This window comes from Stylophora pistillata, chromosome 11, assembly GCF_964205215.1.
Source record: "Stylophora pistillata chromosome 11, jaStyPist1.2, whole genome shotgun sequence".
NCBI lineage: Eukaryota > Metazoa > Cnidaria > Anthozoa > Scleractinia > Pocilloporidae > Stylophora > Stylophora pistillata.
In genome coordinates, this window is record NC_142529.1 from 13,109,490 (window position 1) to 13,133,458 (window position 23,969).

Genomic DNA, 23,969 nt, shown 5'->3' on the forward strand with positions numbered 1-23,969 from the left:
GTTAGACGACCGCTGACACGATAAGAGTATATATCCTTGCTAAACACGATATCCCCCTAAAATTAACGATCTCGTCCCTGAATGAAGGATTATCATAACTTCTCAAAAGTGACAAAATGAAGTGTAATCATTCAACATCGAGATGACCGTGAGTCCAACGGTAGACTGGAGATACTAAGGTAGCGCAAGTCACAAAGTGAAAACTGGCGGCGAAGAAGGCGTCCAAGAACAAAGATGATCTCGATGCTCTGCCACAAGAAGCAACAAGTTTGTTTGGAGAAAAAGAAATATCACGGAAGAGGAAAAAAGGTCGGAGTGATTTGGAATTTTATAGGGACTCCACCACTGGTTTGAGGATATACAAGCACAAGTATCGGCCTCGCGAAAAAAAGGTGACGAATACGTCGCTCTGCAGTGCAACAGAAGAAGGTGAATTTACAATATTTTTATCTGTTGCAACACGATATCCCCCTAAAATTAACGAATACAGTTAATTGTCAAAACGTCTTAAATTTACTGGAATGATTAATCCAATATTCCAAACAAGCTGCTGGCCATGTTGCCTTAACAAAGCTCATGGACGTTTTATTTGACTCAAACCTTATAGATGGCGATCCCAGTTTAGATTTGGGAGATGATGATGTACAACCTACATGTCATGAGATGTCACCACCATCAATTGTCAAGCGTAAGTTTTGTTTGGGACAGAATGTCCTTTTATCCAAACACCTGCCATACAACTGTTTTTCACAACATCCCACTTTAATGTGGATCAATCACTTTAATGTACATCAATCACTTTAATGAGATCAATCGTTTCTCATGCAAAGGTAATGATAAATTTCTAATAATGACTGGAAAAATATTGGGGGTCACTATGCTCGTTATCCACCTATAGATCTCAAGGCAAGTCCGCTATATTTTCAACGTGTACATGCACGAGCATGCACTAATGATGCTTTTAACTATGCGCACAAAGGGATGCACAAATGTGAGGAATCACCTTAAGCTTATTTAATAAGGCATTCTTGGGACAACTTGATTTAATGAAGTAAATGGGGAGTGTAAAGAAAGAGAGTTTATTTTTTGTAGGGTTGTACATTTCCTTTTCTGCCTCCCAGCTAGCTCAATTGGTTAGAGTGCCGGATTGTGTTGTGCAGGAGGTCGAGGGTTCGAGCCCTGGCCGGACCAATACTCATGGTCTTAAAATAAGTGAGGAGAATTTGCTACCTTTCTATAATATCAAGAAATGGATAGATATTCTAGTCTTCTCGGATAAGGAAGAATAAACCGTAGGCCCTGTCTCCTGCAGGGCTAGGGGTAGGAGACGTTAATTTCCCACGCACGAGATTACTGTGTGGTGGATGTCCTCCCCTGGGTGGGATAGGAGGGAAGGTGAGATCGTTACATGGACTGAAGCGGCTACCAGAGGCGCCTAATAATGCTGATGTCCGATCTCAACCTTATCATTGTAACTAGACACGTTTGTTGTCTAGAGTGCTTAAGACTTTCTTCTTTCTTCTTTCTTTTCCATGTTGCCAGGTCTCAATCTTTGTTAAAAAGAAAGTTGGTGAAATTACAGACTAACTGGCATTGAAAAGAAGGGGTGCTAAATTATGTAAATAAATTATGGTAATGAATAGAAGAACGGCCTGCTCCCAGTTGGCTTGTTAGCTCAATTGGTAGAGCGCTGCACTAGTATCGCAGAGGTCAGTGGTTCGAGTCCCGTACAGGTCTGATTTTCGCTATTGCTTAAATAGCGCTATCTACTGCAAGGATCGTGCATCATATGTATCTAATACTGCAGTACAAAATATATGAACTTCATATATTTCATTGTATCTCATTTATCACTTTCATGGGTTTATTACGAATCAACTTAACGGCCTGCTCCCAGTTGGCTTGTTAGCTCAATTGGTAGAGCGCTGCACTAGTATCGCAGAGGTCAGTGGTTCGAGTCCCGTACAGGCCTGATTTTTTTCAGGTCTGATTTTTGCTATTGCTTAAATAGCGCTATCTACTGCGAAGATCGTGCATCATATGTATGAATAGAAGAGTTGGAGATTCCTAGGCGTAGAAAATACTTTCAATCCTGGTTTTAAAAAACACACTCCCGACAAATTAATTCCATGTGCTCACAACATTTTCATCTAGTTCCAGTCCCCCACACAGGGTGGCGCCTGGCGCTTACAAAACAGCAAACAAATAAGAAATCGCATGTCCATCCTCCCCCCCGAAGAGCGGCTCCGGGTCCTCAGCTCTTCTCTCGGGCTTGTACTCTGACTGGCCAGCGACATTCAATGGGCACAGCCTAGTTATCAGGCGTATAAACTTCTGGCCCCTTGTGCTCACTTGGACGACAGGCACCTGTCCATCCTGACCTGGGAACACCTCTTTCACTCGACCCAGATGCCACTGACCGCGTGGAGCATTCTGATCAACGACAAGCACTACATCCCCAACCTTCAGGTCTCCTTTTGCCTCTCTCCATTTCTTTCGGGTGCTAAGTGTTGAGAGATACTCTTCTCTCCAGCACTTCCAGAACAATCTCACCAGGTTCTGAATCAGTCTCCAACGGTTCCTGGGATTAAACGCGATGTCATCGGCAACTTGAGGTGCTAGTTGTCCTCCTAGCTGCCCAACTAGGAAGTGGTTAGGTGTCAACACTGGCTCATCTCGCGGGTCAGCTCCTTCATACGTCAATACCATCGTTTGCTATTTCTGAGACATGTCCAACAATTGTCCATCCAAGTGGTGTCTTTATCCCTACAGGCTCCCCTCGCTTTCCTCTGCGATGTTCAAGTGGTAGAAGAAGTTCCTCATAATATTCACTTCCAATCAGTACATCGACTTCTCGATGTTCAACTGGCTTCTCTATCTCCAAATCACGAAGATGGTCTAGTTTCCTTGCATTGGGTGACCAGTCAACTGCTGTCATTTCACAAATTTTGTGGGTTTTCCACAGAAATACACACTTCTTAACGCTCCTATCTATACTTTCTAGGTGCACAGTTACAGTTTTGCTATCTGTGACAATTGACCTTGCTCAAAAAACAGCCACACGTAGTGGTTTACGCTCAGCATCCAAACCCAATATACCAGCAATCTCCTCCTTTAGGTAGGACGATCCAGAACCACCATCAAGAAAGGCGTTTGCTCTGATCTTTATTCCATTTTTCCCTTCCAGAATTACGGGTATCATCTGCAGGGCTACTCTTCCGGGGCATGGCACACTTTCTTCAGTCACTCCACAGGTTGTATGATTAGTTTGCACACCGGTTACTGACATTTCTCCTGCAGCTGCTTGCGGGGGATGGAATGCCTCAGCCATTGGATTTAACTGTGCCAGCGTTATGACTGCATGAAGTTGTGGGTGGTGTCTTCGCAAACATCCTTCCACTGGACACGTTCCTTTCAGCGAGCAACGTTCAATTCAATGTCCTCTTTTGAGGCAACGAAAGCACAGACCCAACTTTTTTGCTAATTCCCATCGTTCATTTACAGCTAACTTCTTCCAAGTCTGACATGATGTCAGTACATGTTCTCCCTTGCACACAAAACATTCCGCTTTCGCTCCTGAATTTGCATGAGTGTCATTCCACACATCCCTCTTTTCTTGAACCTCTTGGGTTTGTTTGAATTTGCCTTGGGTTTCTCTTGTGCAGAACTCTCCTTAGTACTGGCAAAACCAAAAGCCATCTCTTGGACTTGAACCTCTGTCTTCAGCCACTCATCAATATTATTAAGGTCAACTTCCTTTAGCTGCAGCTCTAACTTTCACCTGCTCCACCTAACAGCCATTTTCGGAGGCAACTTTGTAACAATCTGCTGCAAATTAGCTGCTGCTCCTAAATCTGCTTCATGACCATAAGTCTTCAGTGTTCTCACAATGGTGTGCAAGTCATCAACAAACAATCTCAAACTTGACATGTTTTCATCCTGAACTGCTGGTATCTCCAGAAACTTATTGATCAGAGAATTTGAAATAAGGGCGGGTTTCCAAATCGTTGAGTTAACTCTGCAATGGCCTTTTCATATAATTTATTGTACCATCAAAAAACATCCCAGGTATGGCTTTTTCAGCAGTTCCTTTAACTGATCCTTTGAGATAGATCATTTTCTGTGTTTTGGAAAGCGGTTGATCATGCACTAAAGCTTTAAACATGCCATACCAGTTTGGCCACACACAAGGATCTCCATCAAATGCTGGTAAGTTAAGTTTAGGGAGTGAAGTCAACATTGCTGACTTTGAAAAGACAGACTGTGAGAAACCCACATTTCTTTCTTTGCCAAGTAAATGCTTAGAAATGTCATTCTCTTTCTCTTCATCCATCTCCCCTTCCTCAGGGCTCACTGTTTTCAACCATTTCTTAACTTTCTCTTTGGAGTCCTTAATATCACTCGTGGGTACATCTTGCTTGACCTGGGGCGTTGTCTCAATCTTTACATTATCCCCTCCCACTGAGTTATCCTCAAAATCTTTCATGCGATCAGATAAACTATATTCATCAAACTCTTCTTTTAACAGTAATGCCTCAATTTCCTTCCTACCTGCCTCATGTTCAGCTTCCTGAGTTACTAGTTCTGCTTCAAACTGGGCTTTCTGTGCTGCAATCTTAGCTTCCAGTTGAGCTTTCTCTTTAAGTTGCTTCACTTTCAGTTTAGCTAAATCAGCTTCCCTAGCCACTGCTCTTGCATGTTCTCAGGACACAGAAGAGGTCGTTTTGCTGCTACTTTTCTTGCTTTTGTGACCCAGGCTGATGATTGAACAGTTTTCAGTTTTGTTCGGTCCGATTTTTAGCTGTTTCTGGCTTGATGTGAGCTTTTGAGACCTTTTCACTAGTGTGAGTTTTGACTTCACGATACTTAACAGTTTTACAAATCAGTTCCTCTACAAGTGCTTGGGACTCCAATAACCATGTATCTGCTTCCTGCAGTTCCTCATCATTACCACACAAGGCTTGAAATTCTCCATGATTCTCGATCAATTGATCCCATGCTCAATTTAGTTGAGTACATGCAAGCTCAATTAACTTACAGTCTTTTTGTTCCTTGAGGTACTCCCTTATGATATCCATCTTCTGTGTCGAATTCCCTCGCATCGACTTTCTTCTGTTCTTGATTTTCTGGAGTTTGTTTTGACCGGGGACTTCGGTGTAATTGCTCAAATACCGCGGCAGGTTCCTTTCATGTGTCACGATTTCGCTTCGCTCATCCATATCTGACACTTCCATCTGCGATTTTGCCGATTTCTCCGCCATGCTTCGATTCTACATAGGTATAATCCAAAAGCCAACGTAATTCTATTGTATCCGGCGCTCAAAGGACCACTATGGAGATTCCTAGGCGTGGAAAATTCTTTCAATCCCGGTTTTAAATAACACACTCCCGACAAATTAATTCCATGTGCTCACAACACTTTCATCTAGTTCCAGTCCTCGCACACGGGGTAGCGCCTGGCACTTACAAAACAGCAAACAAATAAGAAATCGCATGTCCAAGAGTTTTCTTCATTTATTGTGGTGAATGTACCAGTATCTATTGATGCACATTGTGACTAAATATTATTTTTTGTTTCATAGAAGATGACCTCGAAGCTGCACTTGCAAAATGTGAAGAGGTCCTTTCCACATTTTAAATTACATCTTCCAAAAATTGGGAAACACAGATGTCTAATTTGACCTCTAGTTGGGACAAAATCAGGAAGCAGCTAATAGAGGCAGTCCTTAGCTGCGAGATCCTCCCCTCTCCAGACATTTGCAGCATTTGTTTGGAAGGCAAAGTCTGTGTACGATGTGTTGAGTGCCCAAAACAGTTTATGTGCCATTAATGTGATGAGAAGGTTCACAAGTATTTGCCTTTTCATGACAGAGATATGTAAATGGGCACTTTCATGCTATTCCCCCAACTGTTGGAGTTGATGGAAAAGGTTATCATGAAATAATAGGTAATCTCACAATATGTCCATTTTTTTATTGAATTATTATTTTCACTTCATATGCTTAATTATACATTTTTTTAAACCACCATATTCAAATCGAACTTAGCATAAGCAAGTAAAGGTGGATGGAGACACATCCAACACATATTAATTAGCATTAAAGTCATAGGTGGTTTCTTAGAGAAATTTATGATGATGATGAGTATGTTATATCACAATGCAAAACAACATTTTTAATGTAGCTTTGCTTCTCTCTTTTCTTCAGATAAGTCCTTTCCAGTCCCTAATATACCAGATCATTGTTCAAGTTGTAAAGAGGCTGGATTCATACAACAAGTTCCATCTTCTGGTTTCTTTATAATAGTTAATGAAAAACTTAAGGTAATAGTGTCTGTTTGCTTAAACTGTCCTGGAATTTTACTTATTTCCTGTATGTAATTATTAAGTGAATTAATAAAAGTAATATGGCTTGCTCTTTATCTCAAATTACTTTTTGATATGTGTTTTCATGGTAATCAATTAGATTGTAATGCATCATATTTAAGAGGTTCATTTTATTAAAATTATAATAAGTTTCACCTTAATTTATTACCTACAGTTATGGGAATTCCTAGTTGAAGCCATTTTACTGCACTTTAATGTTACTGCACAATGGGAATCATTGTTCATGAAGTGAAATATTTCTTTTTCAGGACGATACGATTTGAACAAAGTCATAATCCAGTGTTCCAATTGCAACAGTATCATTCTATCCTGGTCTCTGACTGATGTTGTACAAGCAAGGTTTTGGCCTGGGAGTCCCACTGACACCAGTTATGTGTTTGACCAACAATTATTCAGGTTATGGGATTCTATCCAAAAAAGAATGCCTGGGACATCAGAAAGCTCCTTTATTCATGCACTTGAGGATGTATCAGTTATGAAAAGAAGGGTATGCTTTTTTTTTTAGTTGAATTAATTTTATTTAATTTTCCACTTATGTTTCTGCATTTTTGTACAATAGTCTATTGAATGGTCAAAATTGTATTCCAGATGATACAGTCTTGCTTAACACATATCTTTGAATTGTAATATTTTAGAGACAATGTAACAACTGTATGGGGTTACATGACTTGCTCTGGGCTCTGACATAATTTATATTTTATTTCCCACCTGGTGTTTGCAGTATGGCCTTGCTCACTTCATTCATTTCAAGAGTAGGGTGGGGAGGGGGGAGTGAGCCAGAGGCACCTTTACATGTCATATGCTGAAAGCTCCCTATTGTAACTTTAGGTGTGCATACCAGACCATCAGTAACTCTTTAATTTAAAAGAGTGGACAACATATTTTATTTCTCTTTTAAATATCAATCATTTGGTGCAGATGTAAGTGAATTTGATTAGTAAAGGAGATAATTATTGTCTTGCTGAACTAAGAGCAGACTGTCTATAGATTTTTCACATTTTGAGTTTGGGACTAGAACATTTAAATTAATTTTCAGGTTCTATACCTTTGCTTTTTTTTTTTTTTTTTTTTTAGGAGATTTTTGTTTACATAATGTAGTAGAAATCTTACCTTTGTGCTGTCTGCTGTACTTTTTCTATTTGCTATTGCTGACCTACCTAAATTAATAGTTATGTTTTTTTCAGGCACCAACCATCAATCACAGCACATTTAGTAGATCTTTTAAAGAGTGGAAATTCTGCCAGTTTGAATTGGGTCATCTGCAAGGTCACAACTGGATGATTTGCCCTGCATGTTCCATCTTTCAGCACCCAATCAGGGTGGGAAACCGTCTTTAAGACCGCTGTCGACACAGCCTACCTCAGCGTTTTCTTTCAGCCTCAGAGACAGCAACTGTCGCAGAACAATGTGTGAGTGTGTCCGTGCATTCGCCCTTGGTTATACGAGTTTGTGATGACCATGCTCCTACAACTCTAGTGCACCAGTTATCAGCACTGTTTGATGGCTCCCACGGAATTGCTGCTTTACTTATAGCCAACAAAAAGACCGTTCTCTTCTTACCACTAGCTGGTCAATCTATTGCCCTGTTAGACAGTCGTCGTCATGGTGACCGTGGTGCCGAAATATTACTTGGTTGTCAAAGTCGTTTAGAGCAATTTGTAGTTGCCTGCCAGAAATTGCTCGATTTAAATGATGATACTTACCATAATCTGTCGTTTATTTATTTTTAGGCCACAAGAAGTCCGACTTGATTATATCTCCATTGGCAATGCAAGTACACTGTATGAAACTTGTATTGAATTTTTATTTATTTCAGCGTGTTTGAATAATTGTTAATAATAAACAATGTACAGAGGGTTGCGGCAACAATTATTGGCATTTTGTATCAAATACTGAGGAAAGGTTTTTCCCCTAATTTTGTTTTGAAGACGATCTATTACGTGAGTTGATCGCTCAGTCTTGAATATTAAAAATGAAGTATATGTTGTATTTATCGACCATAATTATAAAATTAAACGAGACTTACCTGGAAGTTGAAGTTTGATTGGGATTCTATCAGTCATCACAGAGCAGAGATTACACGAGATCACTACGCATGCGCATAACTAGTCATTTTTAAAAGGGTACTATGAGTGGCCACATGAGGGTCTATATGCAACAATGACAAAGGTGCACTCCACTGTGCAGGGAGGATTCAGGTACCATGAAGGGTGGGCGTGTAATCTCTGCTCTGTGATGACTGATAGAATCCCAATCAAACTTCAACTTCCAGGTAAGTCTCGTTTAATTTTATAATTCTATCAGTCATCACCGCAGAGATTCCACGAGACTTTAAAGTCATGTGGTCACTCTGATTATCCACAATTCTACAAGGGAGACATCCCTGGAGAATATCAAGTTTGCTTTAATCAAGCACTGAATTTAAGCTGAGTATAACACCAACATAACATCCAAAACTGATTGCATAATGTGGGGGTAGTGGTGAGATAAACATGCATCCCCCATAAAAATAACTAGAGTTCCAACTCTGACTTGTGACAAAGTAACTGCATAACAGAACAAATGTTAACATTTCACAAGATAGCTCTCCAGTTGAAAATGAGTGAGTCTAATCGCTATATGGATTAGAGGATAACAACATAATGGGTTCTGACAGTAAAAAATATACAAGTGTTCACACTGCAGACAGAAGAGCATGTCCAAAACTATTTTCGCTTGACCTTGCTATTGGTTTGTTATAAAACTTGTTGAACACACAGTCACTCCTCCAGCTAGCAGATTTCATTATTTTTTGTAAGGGGACCTTGTTGAACACTTTGCTGGTAGAAGCTGCTCGTGTGCTATGTGGTGTAAACATTGTAGTGTCTACGCCTGAGAGTGCCATAACTTCTTTAATCCATCTGGATATGGTCTCTTTTGACACTTTCTTATATGGCCGTATAACACTGATAAACAACTGATTTTCCCCATCCCGTAGGTCTTGTGTCCTACTCAGGTATTCCTCGAGCGTTGAGGCCACACACAATTTCTCATCTGAGGTGAATCTGGGTATGGTGAGTACAGGCTGTTCCCTACCTGGTGCAGATTGTTTTACGAGTTGGTCAATATAAATAAATAAGATTTGTCCTCATCCATATGCATATTCTTAAGGCTCATTAGATGGATTGTCTGACATCGTTGACCTGTTACGAGTGCACACATCATGATCAATTTGTATGTAAGGTTTTTCAAACTAAGATCCGTTAGTGGATGAAGTGTTTGAAGATATCGAAGAACAATTGAAGTGTCCCACATGGACGTATACCTGGGCAGTGCAGGTCGAGCCTGGAAGACCCCTCTAATGAAACGCTGAACAAGAGGGTGTGCTCCAATAGTAACATTGTTTTCCAGAATTAGGAAAGTAGACAATGCACTCCTTGCAGTATTGATGCAGCTGTATCCTAGGCCGCTGTCATAAAGTTCCTGTAAAAAGTCTAAGACTATGCCTACAGGTGGAGAAAGGGGATCCACACCCCGTTTACCCGTAAACAGTTCCCATTTTGCCAAGTATGTGTTGTATTGTTTCTGTGTATTTGATCTCCAGGAGTTACAGATCGTTGCTTGTACTGCTACTGAAAAGCCTTTGTTTGCAAGGGATCTCCTGACAAAAGACAGGCCATCAGTTTGAGCTTCACCCCAAGAGGATGAGGTTTGTCCCTCTTGAAGGGCAAGTGGACATTGGTCTTCTGTGGAGGCAGTAGAATGGGTCTCTTGATCAACAGACGCAGGAGCTTGGGGTACCAGGGTTGGGATGGCCAATTTGGGGCAATTAAGATTGCAAGTGACTTTTCCCTCTCGATCTTCTGCAGTGTGTGTGGCAAGACACTAAAAGGAGGAAAAGCATATACAAAATAATTACTCCACTCAATTGTAAATGCATCAACAGCAAGTGCATTTGGGTCAGAGAACCATGAAACGTAGGGGGTAATCTGACAATTCAGTCTTGAGGCAAACATGTCAATGTTTGGCTGTCCCAGAATTCTTGTGACCTCTCTGAAAATATTTGAATCTAGTTTCCATTCAGTTGAGTCATCAAAACTCCTGGACGCCCTGTCGGCTACAATGTTATCCTTCCCCGGGATGTGACTCACTGTAATCCAGACTCCCCGTGGGATACACCACTCCCATATTTCCCTTGCCATTTGATTGCATGGCAGGGAATGGGAGCCTCCCATGTTACGGATATAAGCCACAGCAGTCGTGTTGTCGGTCAACACTTTGATATGAGACTGGTTTAGATTTTTACATAGAGCTTGAAGTCCAAGGTAGACTGCCTTGAGTTCAAGGTAGTTTATGTGATAGTGGGATTCTGAGGCTGACCACCTTCCCCCAGTAGTATTGCCATCCAGGCTTGCACCCCAACCTTGGGTAGATGCATCGGTATATAGGGTTTGTGAGATTTTCCCCCTATCAATTTTTCTTTTTGATATGAAGGCATTAGATATCCACCACAAAATAACAGATTTTGCTCTCCCGGAGAATTGCATGGGCGAGTCAAAATCACCATGAGTAGACTTCAAGGCAGCAGCCTTTTCTATTGCTATCTGGCGGAAGTACAATTCACCATAATCAACTCCTGGCAAGGAGGAGACCATCATGCCAATAAGCTGTGCAACCTCCCTTATGGTGGGCATGGCTTGTTCCAATATCCCATGAGCTACCCCTTTGAGTTTTTGATATTTCTCATCTGAAATGGATATAGTCATGTCCCTGGAGTTAAGTATGAAACCCAGGTGGTGAATTGTTTGGGTGGGTGATGTCACAGATTTTTCTTTATGTGGCAAAAAATACCTAAATTAAACGAGGCTTACCTGTAAGGTGAAGTTTGATTGGGATTCTGTGAGTCATTGGTCGGGAGCGAAGGAGTCATGTGAGAAGGCGCACGAGCCTGGGAAGATCAGTCTTTAACAGATGTGAGCACTTACACCCAGTCATGGGCGGGTTAATAACACATGGGTGGGCACATGACTCCTTCGCTCCCGACCAATGACTCACAGAATCCCAATCAAACTTCACCTTACAGGTAAGCCTCGTTTAATTTAGGTATTCTGTTTCGTCATTGGTCATTGGTCGCTACGGAGTCACGTGAGATTTTAAAGCAGTGTGAGTGCGAACTCAAACATAATGATTTATAGCAATATGAACCTGCTTTAATAACATTCTCTCTTAGCCATCAAAACATACAAATATAGGACACAATCTTAGGTGTCCCCACATACAGCTTTAAGGAGCTCAGTTCCGAAATTCTCTTGAGGTTCCACTGGTTTGTTGTAAAACTTAGTAAATGTGGACTCCTGGGACCACCCCGCACTTTTCATAATTGTGGCGATAGATATGCTGTTTGCTTTTGCTGCAGATGTGGATGCTAATCGAGTGCTGTGTGCACTGTACTTCGAAGTGTCAATTCCAGCATCAACCAGTGTAGCCTTAATCCATCTGCTTATTGTATCAGGGGAAACAGCTTTATGAGGCTTAGAGTAACTAATAAGAAGCTGCTTTACATTACCTCGAAGAGTATCTGTGTGCTTCAGATATTGCTGAAGATGCCTTACAATACAAAGACTTACATCTGGTACATAGGCCTGAAACTCAATACAAGCTAGATGTTTACCTGGTCTGGAAGTTTTTAACAATGAGTTAATGGAAAACACAGCCTTTTCAGAACTTATTTGCATATAATCAATTGATAATGTGTGCAGAGTCTGGCGACGCTGTCCCGAAAGCAACGCCATCAACATAACCACTTTCAAAGTCAAGTTCTTAAAACTAAGTTTCACAGGTGGCCCAAGTTTAGCTAGATAGTCTAATACCACCGTGACATCCCAAGTTTCTTGGTACCTTGGGAGAGAGGGTCTGCACTCAAAAATTCCTTTGAGGAAACGACAGACTAGGGGATGCTGTCCAAAAGTGTAATGCTCTGATGTAAAACAAACAGTAGACAAAGCACACCGTGCAGTGTTGAGGGCACTGTATCCAATCCCTGTGTGGTAAAGTTCTGCTAAGAAATTAATCCCATGTTCTATAGTTGCTGAAAAGGGATTAATCTTCCTTTGACAACAGTATTGTTCCCATTTAGTGATGAATGGTTTATATTGTTGTTTGGTGCCCTTTCTCCAAGACTGTAGGATGAGTGAGGTAGCTGATTCCGAAAGCCCTCTGCCTTCAAGTGATTTCCTGACAAGTGGCATATCAGAAGTGTGAGCTTCTGATATAGTGGATGCACCAAGTCTGGCTGTTGAGGTAGAAATAAGGTGTGTTTCTTCTTGGGAAGCACAAGGGGTTCCTGAACCAATAGTCTCATAACCAATGGCCACCATGGCTGAGTTGGCCAGCACGGCACAACTAACAGTCCTGTGGTCTCCTCCGCTTGAATTTTCTGTAACACTTTTGGGATGATACTAAAAGGAGGAAAGGCATAAAAAACATAAGGTTTCCAAGAAATTGAAAAGGCATTAATAGCCATTGCTTCAGGGTCTGGTTGGTAGGCAACAAATGGTCTTAGCTGGTAATTAAGCCTAGATGCAAATAGGTCAATCTGAGGCTCAACATGAAGTTTCTTAATGGCTGCGTGAAAAATTTTTCTGTCTAGAGTCCATTCAGTTTCTTTCCTAGATTTCCTGGACTCTGCATCAGCTAGTGTATTCTCTTTCCCTGGGATATGACTTGTGGTTAACCACATGTTATTGTCAAGGCACCACTCCCAGAGCGTACGGGTTAGATCATTTCGCTTTCTGGAATGGCTTGTGCCCATTTTACCTAAATCTGACACAGCAGTCATATTATCAATTCGCACAAGTACATGCTTTCCTGATAACTCTTTATGAAATGCCTTTAGAGAAAATAGCACTGCAAGCATTTCAAGATAATTTATGTGATTAGAAGCCTCTTCTGGAGTCCAAGGTCCCCCAATCTTTGCATTATTGAGTACTCCTCCCCAGCCCTCTTTACTTGCATCTGTGTATAAAGTGGCCTCTGGCTGAGGAGGGCTTATAGGGTTGTATAATGACCTTGCTGAGTTTATCCACCACTGCAAATCACTGCGAGACAACTCAGACAGTTGCATAAATGCATCAAAGTTGCCCTTGTTTAGGCCCAAGGCCTCAGTTTTGTCCATGTCCAGTGACCTAAAATGTAAAGGCCCTAGCCTTGCTGCTGGAAAATTTGATATGAGGAACCCAAGGGTTGATGCCACCTCTCTTACTGTAGGGTGCAGACACTCCAGCAGCCCTTGACAGGTATGAATTATCTTTTCGGTCTTCTCAGAGGTTGGATAAACTTTCATTGTGATTGAGTCAATGATAAACCCCATGAAGGTGATTCGATGTTGTGGAACAAAGGACGATTTTTCAGGGTGTACAGTAAACCCAAGAGAATCAAATAATCTGACAGTATCCCAAACATTTCTTTCACAGTCATCATAGTCATCACCCTGGAGATACGAGTCATCGAGATAACTTGCTGAAAGGTGTCCCAGCTGTCTCAAATGTGAATATACTGGTTTTAATAATTTAGTAAACTTCCTGGGGCAAAATGCCAATCCATTTGGAAAGCAAACATATTTATACAGTTTTCCACGCCACTGAAACTTCAGGTATTTTTGGTCTGCAGTGGCAATAGGCACAGAATAATATGCATCCTTTAAATCTATGGATGCCATAAAGCACCCAGGTTTTACCATTTGTAAAACAGTATTAAGTGAGTCCATTTTAAAATGGTGGTATTGTACATGAATGTTTAAACGCTTGAGATTTAAAATTACTCTGAAAGAACCATCTTTTTTGGCCCTAGTGAAAATAGGAGAGATATATTCCCCTTTTTCATGGCTACTTGGGGTAATAACACCCTTAGCAAGGAGTTCAGCTATTTCAGTATCAATGACATGTTGTTTGTCTAAATCAAGGATTTTCTTCTCTTTGGGGACTACTCTTTGATATGGAGTTCTGGAAAACTCGATTGGCTGGCCTAGTATCATTTGCAATATCTCAGGGTCTGAGGTTAAGGCCTGCCACTGATAAAAATATTCTCCCAGCCCCCCTGCTTTAAAGCAGTGCGCCTTGTGCTCAAGGAACTGTAACATATTTACCTTGTTTGTTGGGATATCAGAGCATTTCACTGGCTGGATTTCTTCTCGGTTGCCTGTGGTTTGTAGGAATTGTGGTTGTGTGGCCGGTAAGACCGGCCCCTCTTCCCTAAAAAAGGCTTTCCATTTGAGTGAGAAGATTTGCCCTTCCAGCCATCGCTATGGTTGCGATAATATGGCTTTGCAGTAGTCGCATGACCAATTTTGTTAGTTGCTTTGATATTGTTAAGCTGAGATTGCAGCTCATCTCCAAACAATAAACTCGTGATGGGTACTTGAGAGCCACACAACGAGGAATATTCGTTATTTAAGTTTGGTTTGATGGCGTCGCGTCGACGGTATGATAGGTCAATGTTTACATGGCCTAACAATGCCAGAGCGTCAGCATTATGCGTGATTAATTTCCCCAATTTCTCAGTGAGAGCCGACGCTGAAGTCTTCTCAGGATCTGCACGGATAGCCAACAGTGTGTCAGTCGATTTAGCGATTGCACTACCGACTTTGACAAGTACTTTCTGCATGTTGGCAAGGCGTAAATCTGCGCTCCTGGTCACGTGCTTCAGCTTATTCCAGATCTCGGGGTTGACCTTTGGCACAGTTAATTTCTCGCAATTATCGGGTCGATTGTATTTCGCCAATTTTTCTTTCAATTTGGCTTCCTCCAACTTAGAACCCCATCGCTTATTGACAATATCCGCCAATTTCTGAGCGACTTTTGGGTCAGTTTGCTCATCCGACTCAAAGTCTTGAGCAATTTCATTGAGCAATGCGTCAGAGCTGCCCAGTTTTGGCGGGTCGCCATTGGGCGGGAAATTAAGTTCCTCAGAATCTGACTTCTCAAGGTCTGAATCTCCACTATCACTCATGGTATTAGTTGTAGGAGATGTTCTCCTCTTTTTTGATGGTGTAGCATGGTCTTCTGGTGCGCCAGCTAACCGTTTCATTGTGTTTTCCATGGACGACATGGTAGAACTCATTTGGGTCATGGCCGACAATACATCAGCAAGCACGTTGTCTGTACCCCGATGCGAAGAATTCGCTGTCTCGTTTTCTTCAGAAAGTAAATTTTCTTCTTCTACCGGTGAAAGGGGGTCCCTTCCACTCATATTTTCGGCAGTCATCTAGTTTTCTCAGTGTCGTGCAAACACCGTCCGACCTTCCCAAAAGGATCGTTCACAACTGATCTTCCCAGGCTCGTGCGCCTTCTCACGTGACTCCGTAGCGACCAATGACCAATGACGAAACAGAACCCAAATCTTCAAGCAGGGTAAGGGTGTCATTTACATTACGTTGGCATTCATCAAATGTGTATCCAGCTAGAAATGAGTCATCAAGGTATCCACTCGAGATGTGCCCCATTCTCCTGAGTGCAGCAAAAACTGGTTTCATAATTTTTGTAAAAAGGCGTGGGGCAGACGAAAGGCCCTGGGCCAAACAGGTAAATTGGTACAATGTGTTGTTCCAATAGAATTTTAAATATTTTTGGTGTTCCCTATGGACTGGTATAGAGAAGTATGCATCTCGTAGGTCTATTGAGGCCATGTAGCACCCTGGTCTCATTAATTGGGTGCAGGTGTGAATTGAATCCATCTTAAAATGGTGAAAAACCACAAACTTGTTTAATTCTTTGAGGTTTAAAATCATACGGTATGTACCATCTTTCTTTGGCCTTAAAAATATATTTGAGATAACCTGTCCATGTTCATGATGACTTTCTTTTATGATTCCCTTGTCAAGGAACTGAGTAAGTTGTAAATCAATATTCGAGCTTTCCTCAGCTGAAAATCTGATTGGCCCCGGTACAGAAAACTGCACAGGTTGTACTAAAAATTCTATTTTGTATCCAGAGATAGCAGATAATATGGAGGAGTCCTGAGTGAGCTCTCTCCATTTTTGGAAAAAATTTTGGATTCGACCTGCCACTTTGGTGGCTGGGTCCCCTGCTGCAGTCAAATTTTCAGAGGAATGAGGCACACCATTTCCCTCAATCCCTGTCATACTCACATTTGACACATCTATTTTTGTTTCTGTGGTTTGGTCGCCTTTGTCGACTGATAGCTTTTGACTTCTTTTTGATAGTAGTTGTGGGGGTAGCTGTATTGTCCCCTTTTGTGGGAGCGTCCTTGATTGGCACGCCCCCTGCGATGCGATAAAAAATTCCTCCTGGAGTTACTTGTGCTTTTAGAAGAAGACTCTCCATACTTTTGTTTTGTGAGTTGTTGAGCTGCCTTTTTGCTCTCTTTGACAGTTTTCAGTCGCTCTGTCAAATCGTCGCCAAACAATTCTGAACCGACAGGTTCTTTGCTACTGCATATAGTTTTGTAGTTTGTATCCAGATCAACCTTGAAAAGATCTCGACGACACATCTTGAGGTCATGATTGGCAGCGGCAATCAGCAACACAGACCTTGTAAGGCTTTCCCATATCTCTTCTGGGGCTGGCAGTGGAGCCTGGTTTTCCACTGTCTCACCTACCTTCCCTGTTAGGTAGGCAAGTGGAGTTAGACCCTTAATCAGGGTTTCTTGCAATTTCTGGATTCTAGCATCCATACTACGTGTGGTTTTCTGGGCAATATCCCATATTTCAGTGTTGACCTTTGTGACCCGCAGCAGTTTGCAATTTTCGGGCCGTTTTATATCCTCTTTGCGTTTCGTCAACACGTGCTCGCTCAGTCCTGAAGCTAAGATATTATCAAGAACTTGTGCAATTTTCTCGTTTAATGCTTTGCCAGTTTGTTCATCTTCAGTGACTTCCTGAACAAGTACATCAACTAAACCGTCCGCGACGGGTTTATCATTGTCTGAGCTTGACCTACTCATTTTTGCCGGGGGTTCCCCCACGACTCCATTATCGTCCTCGCTATCGTCAGGCGAGTCCTCATTTAAGCCGGCATCATAAGCCGCCTTTAGTTCGGCAATAACGGGAGCGAAATTACCTACAACTGCCGTGAGTTGGTCAATTTTGTGGCTGAGTTCGTCAAATCCTTTTGACGTTTTGGATGATTCCTCGTTGATCATCGTGTTTGATGTTATGGTCTCTGCTGACTTTGAAGCCTTTTTGACCTTAGAGACCTTTAAGGCTGGTTGTTTTTCTCTCCTTGTACCAGCATTGGGAGTTTTGCCTGTTGGAGCATCACTCCCTTGTTTCCCCGGCGGCGCCGTGGGACAATTTTCCTCTACAATTATGTCAAACGCGCTCAGCGTTGATCCCTCTGAATTCATATTGGTAGACAGCGATAAAACGCTTTAAATACAGTTTTGCCTCGCAAAACAACCAAATTATCCTTGTAAGGCAGCGCCTTACGTAGAGGTTTATAGATTGTCTGTAAAGGAGGTAGGATGGTGAAGATATTCTTTGATTTCGATTCGCTTGACCAGTCGCACATGTAATGGCGGAGCGTAAGCGTAGCAGAATGACTAGTTATGCGCATGCGTAGTGATCTCGTGGAATCTCTGCGGTGATGACTGATAGAATTCTCTTTCCTTTTTAGTTTTGTCTCGGAATACTTTTATTGATTCCCATTTTCTTTAATATTATTAACTGTAACGGTGACATGGTGCAGCGAGGAGGAAAACAAGCAACATTTGCAATATTTTGTTCAGTGCACCTGCCTCCCGGCAGACTACAATTTCAAAGTAGACTGTAAATTTCACGTTCACTTTAAGACCAGCATTATTAAAATCGTCTATTCCACTTCAAAAACGTTTCTTTCATTTTTTTTTTATAACAAGATGAACAAGCCCTTTGGGGTTAACAAGAACAGTGAGAGCCACTTGAAAGTGTTGGACGCACTTAACAACAGGTTTCAACCGTTATTGGACTCGTGTTTCAAAACCTGATATTGGGAGCTTAAGCAACCACGACGACGAACGGAGGACGACGACTCAGAAGCAGCGAGAACGTCACTGCGCAAGCGCGAACCAAGAATTCCGTCGTCGTCTTATCGTCGACGACTTGAGATGGACCAGTTTCACGTCGTCGTGAACTTCCGAACTTCAAAGCAGTTTTTCTCATCAAAAGGTGCGGTTTTATTGTCGTTTTTTTTTTTTTTTTTTTGCAGTCTATGGCCGGTTGGAGTTTGTATTCGCTTCATCGGTTGATTTAAACCTCCCTGTTCAGTTTTCTAAACAAATAAAATTCGAAAACCCACTAACTCATTTTCCTTCCTCCGCACAACAGATGTCAAGTCAAGCGGTGAAAGCGACCACGTTAGGTTTAAATTTATTTGAGTATATTTTATGAAAGAAGTGCTGTTTATCATTTTTATTTTATGAAAAGGTTTAAATGGCAGTGCAATACACCTCTGCGTTCGGTCAAAAGCTGTGTGTATGGAATTGTCGGTTTATTGCTACTAAAAAATTTTGCGTGTTGCTGTCCTTCCGTCGAGACGCTTTAAACAACAAAGAATTCTTCAGATCGGTGTGTCAACATGAGCGTGAATACCTCTCAGGTTTTGCGAATCTATTTTCGAATGTTTGATAAAGATCTAGATTTACAGCCATAAAAATTATTCCGACAAAATCACACGGGAAAAAATAGTATTCTTGTTTGAAGCGCGACGACTGATCTGTGCCGATCGCTAGCTAGCATTGATTAAAATTGACAGACTTGCGTCGTTTGCTCGCCAAAGGAAGGAGCATCAAAGGTAGAACATATCAGGCTAAAGCACGTTGAAAATCAGGCAAGCCTTGGGCAAAATAGGTTTGTTTATACCAGCAACACCTAGAACTGAATTTAAATCTCGAATAACTTCCGTAAAATTTATATTTTAAACTTTTATCATGCATAAATTATTGTGAATAAAGCTAAAGCTTAATAATTCCTTGGACTTTTGTTGTTCAAGAATTGAATAACCTACTCTCGAACTTCCGATATAGGTGAAAATTTGATCCATGACTGAGAAGGTTTTGGAGGTCTCTGAAAGATGTCATTTCTTAAACTGACGAAGCGAGAATAAACAAAAATTTCAGACGTCGTCGTCCTTGAGCAACTTCACTGCTTAAGTTTCATTTTCCCGCTAAAAACGTCCTCGTTCCAGACCCTCCGCGATTACTTGACGTCGTCGTCGTCCCTTTCGTCGTGGTTGCTTAAGCTCCCTATTGTCTCCGACCAACGTTTCTCGTGGTTATCCCTTGTAATATACCATCGAAATGTTGCAGTTTTTATTTTCTCTGGAACCCTGCGGATCGTCTCTCTGAGGCCCCGGATACTTTTTGGTTCCGCAAAACCGTTTTTAGGTAATCTGTGTCTAAAAAGGATTTTTCTCCGAAAGAGGAATACGCCTGAAACTCCTTGTATGAAGACAAACTCTGTTCATATTAACAATATGTGAATAAAACAGCTTTGTAATCATAGGGTTTAGGATTTTACCACGGCTTTTCCGGGTGAGAAAACTGTTCGGGACCTTCGAGAAACGGGCCCGTGACCCGAGCCCCTACATGCTAGGAAGCCTAGTTTTTGTAAAAATCTACCCCGTGAACTACCATTTCTTTTCGTCGTCTAGCCGTGATCACACTAAAGGGAAGCTGGCTTTTTCCCCTGTAAGCAGTCAATTGACACCGTGGACTGACAGACAATTTCTAAAGACCCTTGCAGAGCCGTTGATTGGTCGATGATAAAGAACCGTTTTTGATTTCTCTATTAGAATTCGGTTGGGAGAAGACGTCTGCATATTGCTATTTTTTAGCCTAATATTCCTAATGAGCATTTCGCAACGGTGGGACAAAAATTAGCTAATCAATTAGCTCCAACTCCAAAATGTTTAACTGATTTCTTGGGGAAATGTAAATCGCCTGTCTCATCCTTATTTTTTTCAACCTATCACTCCGGCTGAAATTGGACTGGAAATATTATCTATGCCCAACAATAAGTCACACGGCCTCTACTCCTGCCCTAATCGGATATTAAAGTGTGCAAGTGACGTTCTACGTCATGTCGTAGCAGAAATCTTTAGTTTGTCTATATCACTTGCAACATATCCAGCCAAAATTGAGATGTCAAAAATCGCCCATATTTAAGGAAGATAATGAAACTGAACCAAACAATTACAGGCCAATATCTTTACTGCCTAATTTTAACAGAATGTTTGAAAAATTGATGTAGAAAAGGATGAAAGTTTTCATAAATGAAGAACTACTTTTTTATCGCTCTCAATAGGGATTCCGCGAAGAGCATTCAACCCAACATGCAATTATTGACATAGTCTTACCATTCAGAGCAATATAGACAAACGTCTATTTTCGAGTGGTCTCTTTATAGTAGATCATGTCATCTTACTTGACAACCTTAACCATTATGGTTTTCGCGGAATAATAAACAATTGATTTTCATCTTATTTGCAAGACCGGACACAAACAACACTACAGTGGAACCTCGATTTAACGAACCTCTGTATAACGAAGTCCTCGGTAGAACAAACGATACTTCTCAGCCCACCTAGAGTTATAGTAAAATGTATGAGACAGAACCTCGATATAACGAAATCCTCGTTATAGCGAACACAATCCAGAAGCCTGCACCTAGAGAAATACCTAAGTATAACGAACAAATGCCAACACGTGACAAAAGACACATGCAAACCGACCGAGAACAATCAAAATCCCTAATTCTGCAACAATGCAGCAACTTCACAGTTAACAGCTCGTTATGAAATCAATGCCGACACTGTCTGACACTATTGGCACATCTACAGATCTCCCTTATCCTCATTGATTCTCATTAGTTCTATTATTAACTTCTTTCTTTTTGACGACTTCGTGTGGTGAAAGGTGTAAGTGGCAGGAATTTCCGGTCCAGTGCCTTTGAAAACAAGTGAAACACACTTGAAAGTGTTGGTGGCACATGACCCACGACCGTTTGCTTCCCTTTCTGGCGCTGAACCCGTTTACGGCAATAGCACGAGTGTCGCCTGTGTTATCCGGCTCGTGCCGTGGAAATAGATTTAAAATAATTCGTTTTGATCCTAGGCAGAGTACTGTAAACACATCTTTAAAATCTAAGGTCTTACTCACTTCATAATCCATAACTTCACCAACAACTGCATCCCAGATATCCTGATACGCGTGGTAGCCTCAAATATAGCCTCTATGTTGTGCTCATTGCTCTCCAACACGATCCCTTTGCAGTAATCGACATTAATGCCGGACAAAAAGTGACATTAGTGGAAACCAGCCCCAGCCCCCCGGGGAGGGGAATTCCATATGAAACAGATGGGGATGCTCGTCATCTCGCTTAGAGGTGTAAAATTTAAATTTTGGTATCGCTAAAAGCTAATATTTTAAGCCGCCAAGGTCTCCCTTAGGGTTCCGCGGAGAAATACAGAAGTCAAATTTTGGTCCCATTTAGGCATCACAAAAAGCTTGAGCCACGCCCAGATGGTCTCCTTAAGAGGTTAAATTGGACATTTTCGACGAGCATCCCCGTCTGTTCCATATGGGAGTCCCCCCCTCCCAATCGGGAAACCAGCAGACCACAAGGCTTCAATCCATTGCAGTACCATACCATGTCGTTTAATGCTATACACAGTTTATGTTTATTAAGACATTTGACAAGTCATGTACAAAAGAAGGGAATTAACTTTAACCCTAACCTAACCAGATCATTTTCACATAAAAGTCTCAAGACTTGAAATACCGAAAAAAACGCCTTTTCAAGGATTAGTGCTAAACTATGGAATGAGAAACCTAGCTCTCCGATAGGGCTACCAAAGAAATCATTCAAACTCAGAATTAAAAAGAAAGTACTTGAAGATGAAGACTCTTTCATTGAGGTTCCCAGAATCATCTCTGAGCTAAATTAGAATTTCAGTAGCAGTAGAGGGGGGCAGCAAAGAGAGGGAAACAAACAAACAAACAAACAAAGAAAATCTTATCTATTAAATCACAACTTTTCCCACTTTTCTTTATATTTTATTAATAATAATAGTAATAAGCTATTTATGGACTGTAAGTATTGACGGACTAGCCCGCCTAGACTAGCATAGCTATATGCGTGCCTGTTCGACTTTAAAATGTATGTTTTTATTTAATAATGATAATAAAATGATGAAATGATGATGATGATTTTTTCACACCATACTTTACGGGGAAGGCCACCTTTTTTGCAGCAGTAGTTTACGGTGCAAACTCCCAAGTCAAGTGTCCGTGTTTAACCCGGAATTAGCTATCATCTGGAGTTATCTGGTTGGCTGTAATTAACCTTACTCGGAGCCTAGAGCATTTTGCTAAACTGTGCATTTTAGACCCAGACACGCCAAAATAGAGTGATTTCGCAGAATCTGGAAATTCTTCTCAATTTGGATTGTCTTGAGATATTGCGGAGTTCGGGATGAATGAATGGAGACTAAAGAAGCCAATAATGGGTTGATTTCACAGAATGTTGATTTGGGTATTCTTTAAACGGAGTGTGGAAAACCTTATCAATATCGGTTTTCTTAAGGCTACATATCATGGACTTAGAGATGTTTGAATCATGATAGAGACTAAAGAAGCCAAAAATGGGATGATTTCACAGAATTTTGAAATCCTTTTTGATGTGGGTTTTCTTTAGATGGCATGAATTCGCAGAATGTGGGAAACCTTATCAATCTGGGTTGTCTTAAGATATCACGGAAAAATGGAGATCAAAGAAGCCCAAAATAGGATGATTTCGCAGAATGTTGCAGTTTTTGTTATATGGCTTGCCTTTAGAGATGTTTTCCCAGAATTTAGAAAACACTCGGCTGCCGCTCGTGTTTTCTGCATTTTCCTAGTGTTTTCAAATGCCCGTCGTGTTGTATCACAGTGTATCAAAAGGCTTAGGCTTCTTTATTTGATAAATATAAGGCCACAGTTTTATATCGAAAATTGGCCATTGTCATCACACCAGACTAATGAATATATTCCTCGGTGCCGGGTTAGCCTATTTCAAGATTAGCGTGAATTTTGATGGACTTTCTTCGACTTTTCATTAAGGTTCTCAGCTTTTATTTTCATTTCTCCGTTTCTGCCTTCGGGTAATCTCAACTCATCAAAACATGACCAATTTAAACATTGCCATACATAAACACTTATCCGTTGATCACCTTTTTAAACGTGGGTTAAGGTTGATCGCCTTTCGAACAACCAGGTTAGGTAGGTGGCCTTTGTTTGTACACGATATTTATGCACGTAATGCCTTGTCTAGTTTTATCCAGAGACTTTTTGTTTAATAAAATAGAACAAAACATTTTAAACAATACGATAAATATTTCCAACCTTGGAAAATGTCCTTCTTCTAAACTAATGCTCGCATCTTGAACTAGCGAAAAGATAGAAAATATGTACTACTGCAGAAATAAAAAAAGAGTGAACAAAAAATAAATGAGTGAACAAAAAAGCCATAAAACCGAGGTCTTTTAGGGTTTGTGTGCTAGTTGGAATTCGTATTCCAAGGATGTAAACAATTACACAATACTCCACAATCTTGAAACGCTTACAAATTCAAGCT

General features: G+C 41.1%; 3 protein-coding genes and 1 pseudogene across 5 annotated transcripts; 1 reads left to right on the forward strand and 3 right to left on the reverse strand.

Moving 5' to 3' along the window:
* Positions 1–13: 13 nt before the first annotated feature.
* Positions 14–22,564, forward strand: LOC111344343 (uncharacterized; annotated as a pseudogene). Its single transcript, XR_015993352.1, has 9 exons — positions 14–429; positions 608–688; positions 5,583–5,947; positions 6,207–6,322; positions 6,634–6,872; positions 7,570–7,794; positions 8,116–8,166; positions 9,363–9,438; positions 18,236–22,564. The product of XR_015993352.1 is annotated as an uncharacterized LOC111344343 (transcript).
* On the reverse strand, positions 9,060–11,130 carry LOC148720138 (uncharacterized). The gene is made up of 3 exons (XM_088737572.1): positions 10,516–11,130; positions 9,559–10,249; positions 9,060–9,460 (listed from the first exon to the last, which is right to left on the reverse strand). Exons 1-3 carry the CDS (start codon positions 11,128–11,130, stop codon positions 9,060–9,062), a joined length of 1,707 nt encoding a protein of 568 aa, XP_088593698.1.
* LOC148720139 (uncharacterized) lies at positions 9,980–18,179 on the reverse strand. 2 transcript variants are annotated; one of them, XM_088739187.1, is made up of 2 exons: positions 16,509–18,148; positions 9,980–10,249 (listed from the first exon to the last, which is right to left on the reverse strand). In XM_088739187.1, exon 1 carries the CDS (start codon positions 17,723–17,725, stop codon positions 16,520–16,522), a length of 1,206 nt encoding a protein of 401 aa, XP_088595313.1. In that variant the 5' UTR covers positions 17,726–18,148; the 3' UTR covers positions 9,980–10,249; positions 16,509–16,519. The 2 variants fall into 2 exon arrangements, 1 of the variants encoding a protein (XP_088595313.1); XR_015993351.1 differs by lacking the exon at positions 9,980–10,249 and adding an exon at positions 11,077–11,215 and having other exon boundaries at positions 15,755–18,179.
* Positions 11,488–14,638, reverse strand: LOC148720140 (uncharacterized). The gene is made up of 2 exons (XM_088739188.1): positions 14,508–14,638; positions 11,488–12,822 (listed from the first exon to the last, which is right to left on the reverse strand). Exon 2 carries the CDS (start codon positions 12,739–12,741, stop codon positions 11,626–11,628), a length of 1,116 nt encoding a protein of 371 aa, XP_088595314.1. The 5' UTR covers positions 12,742–12,822; positions 14,508–14,638; the 3' UTR covers positions 11,488–11,625.
* Positions 22,565–23,969: the final 1,405 nt, after the last annotated feature.

Bases quoted from the DNA above. Each gene is read 5' to 3' on its own strand.
- LOC148720138 (XM_088737572.1), bottom strand. From the start codon at position 11,130: ATGACTATATCCATTTCAGATGAGAAATATCAAAAACTCAAAGGGGTA. The intron at 10,250-10,515 runs GTGAGTCACATC...TCCTCCTTTTAG, and splicing joins CACGGGGAGTCTGGATTACA to TGTCTTGCCACACACACTGC. The intron at 9,461-9,558 runs GTCAGACAATCC...AATCTGCACCAG, and splicing joins ACTCGTAACAGGTCAACGAT to GTAGGGAACAGCCTGTACTC.
- LOC148720139 (XM_088739187.1), bottom strand. From the start codon at position 17,725: ATGAATTCAGAGGGATCAACGCTGAGCGCGTTTGACATAATTGTAGAG.
- LOC148720140 (XM_088739188.1), bottom strand. From the start codon at position 12,741: ATGGTGGCCATTGGTTATGAGACTATTGGTTCAGGAACCCCTTGTGCT.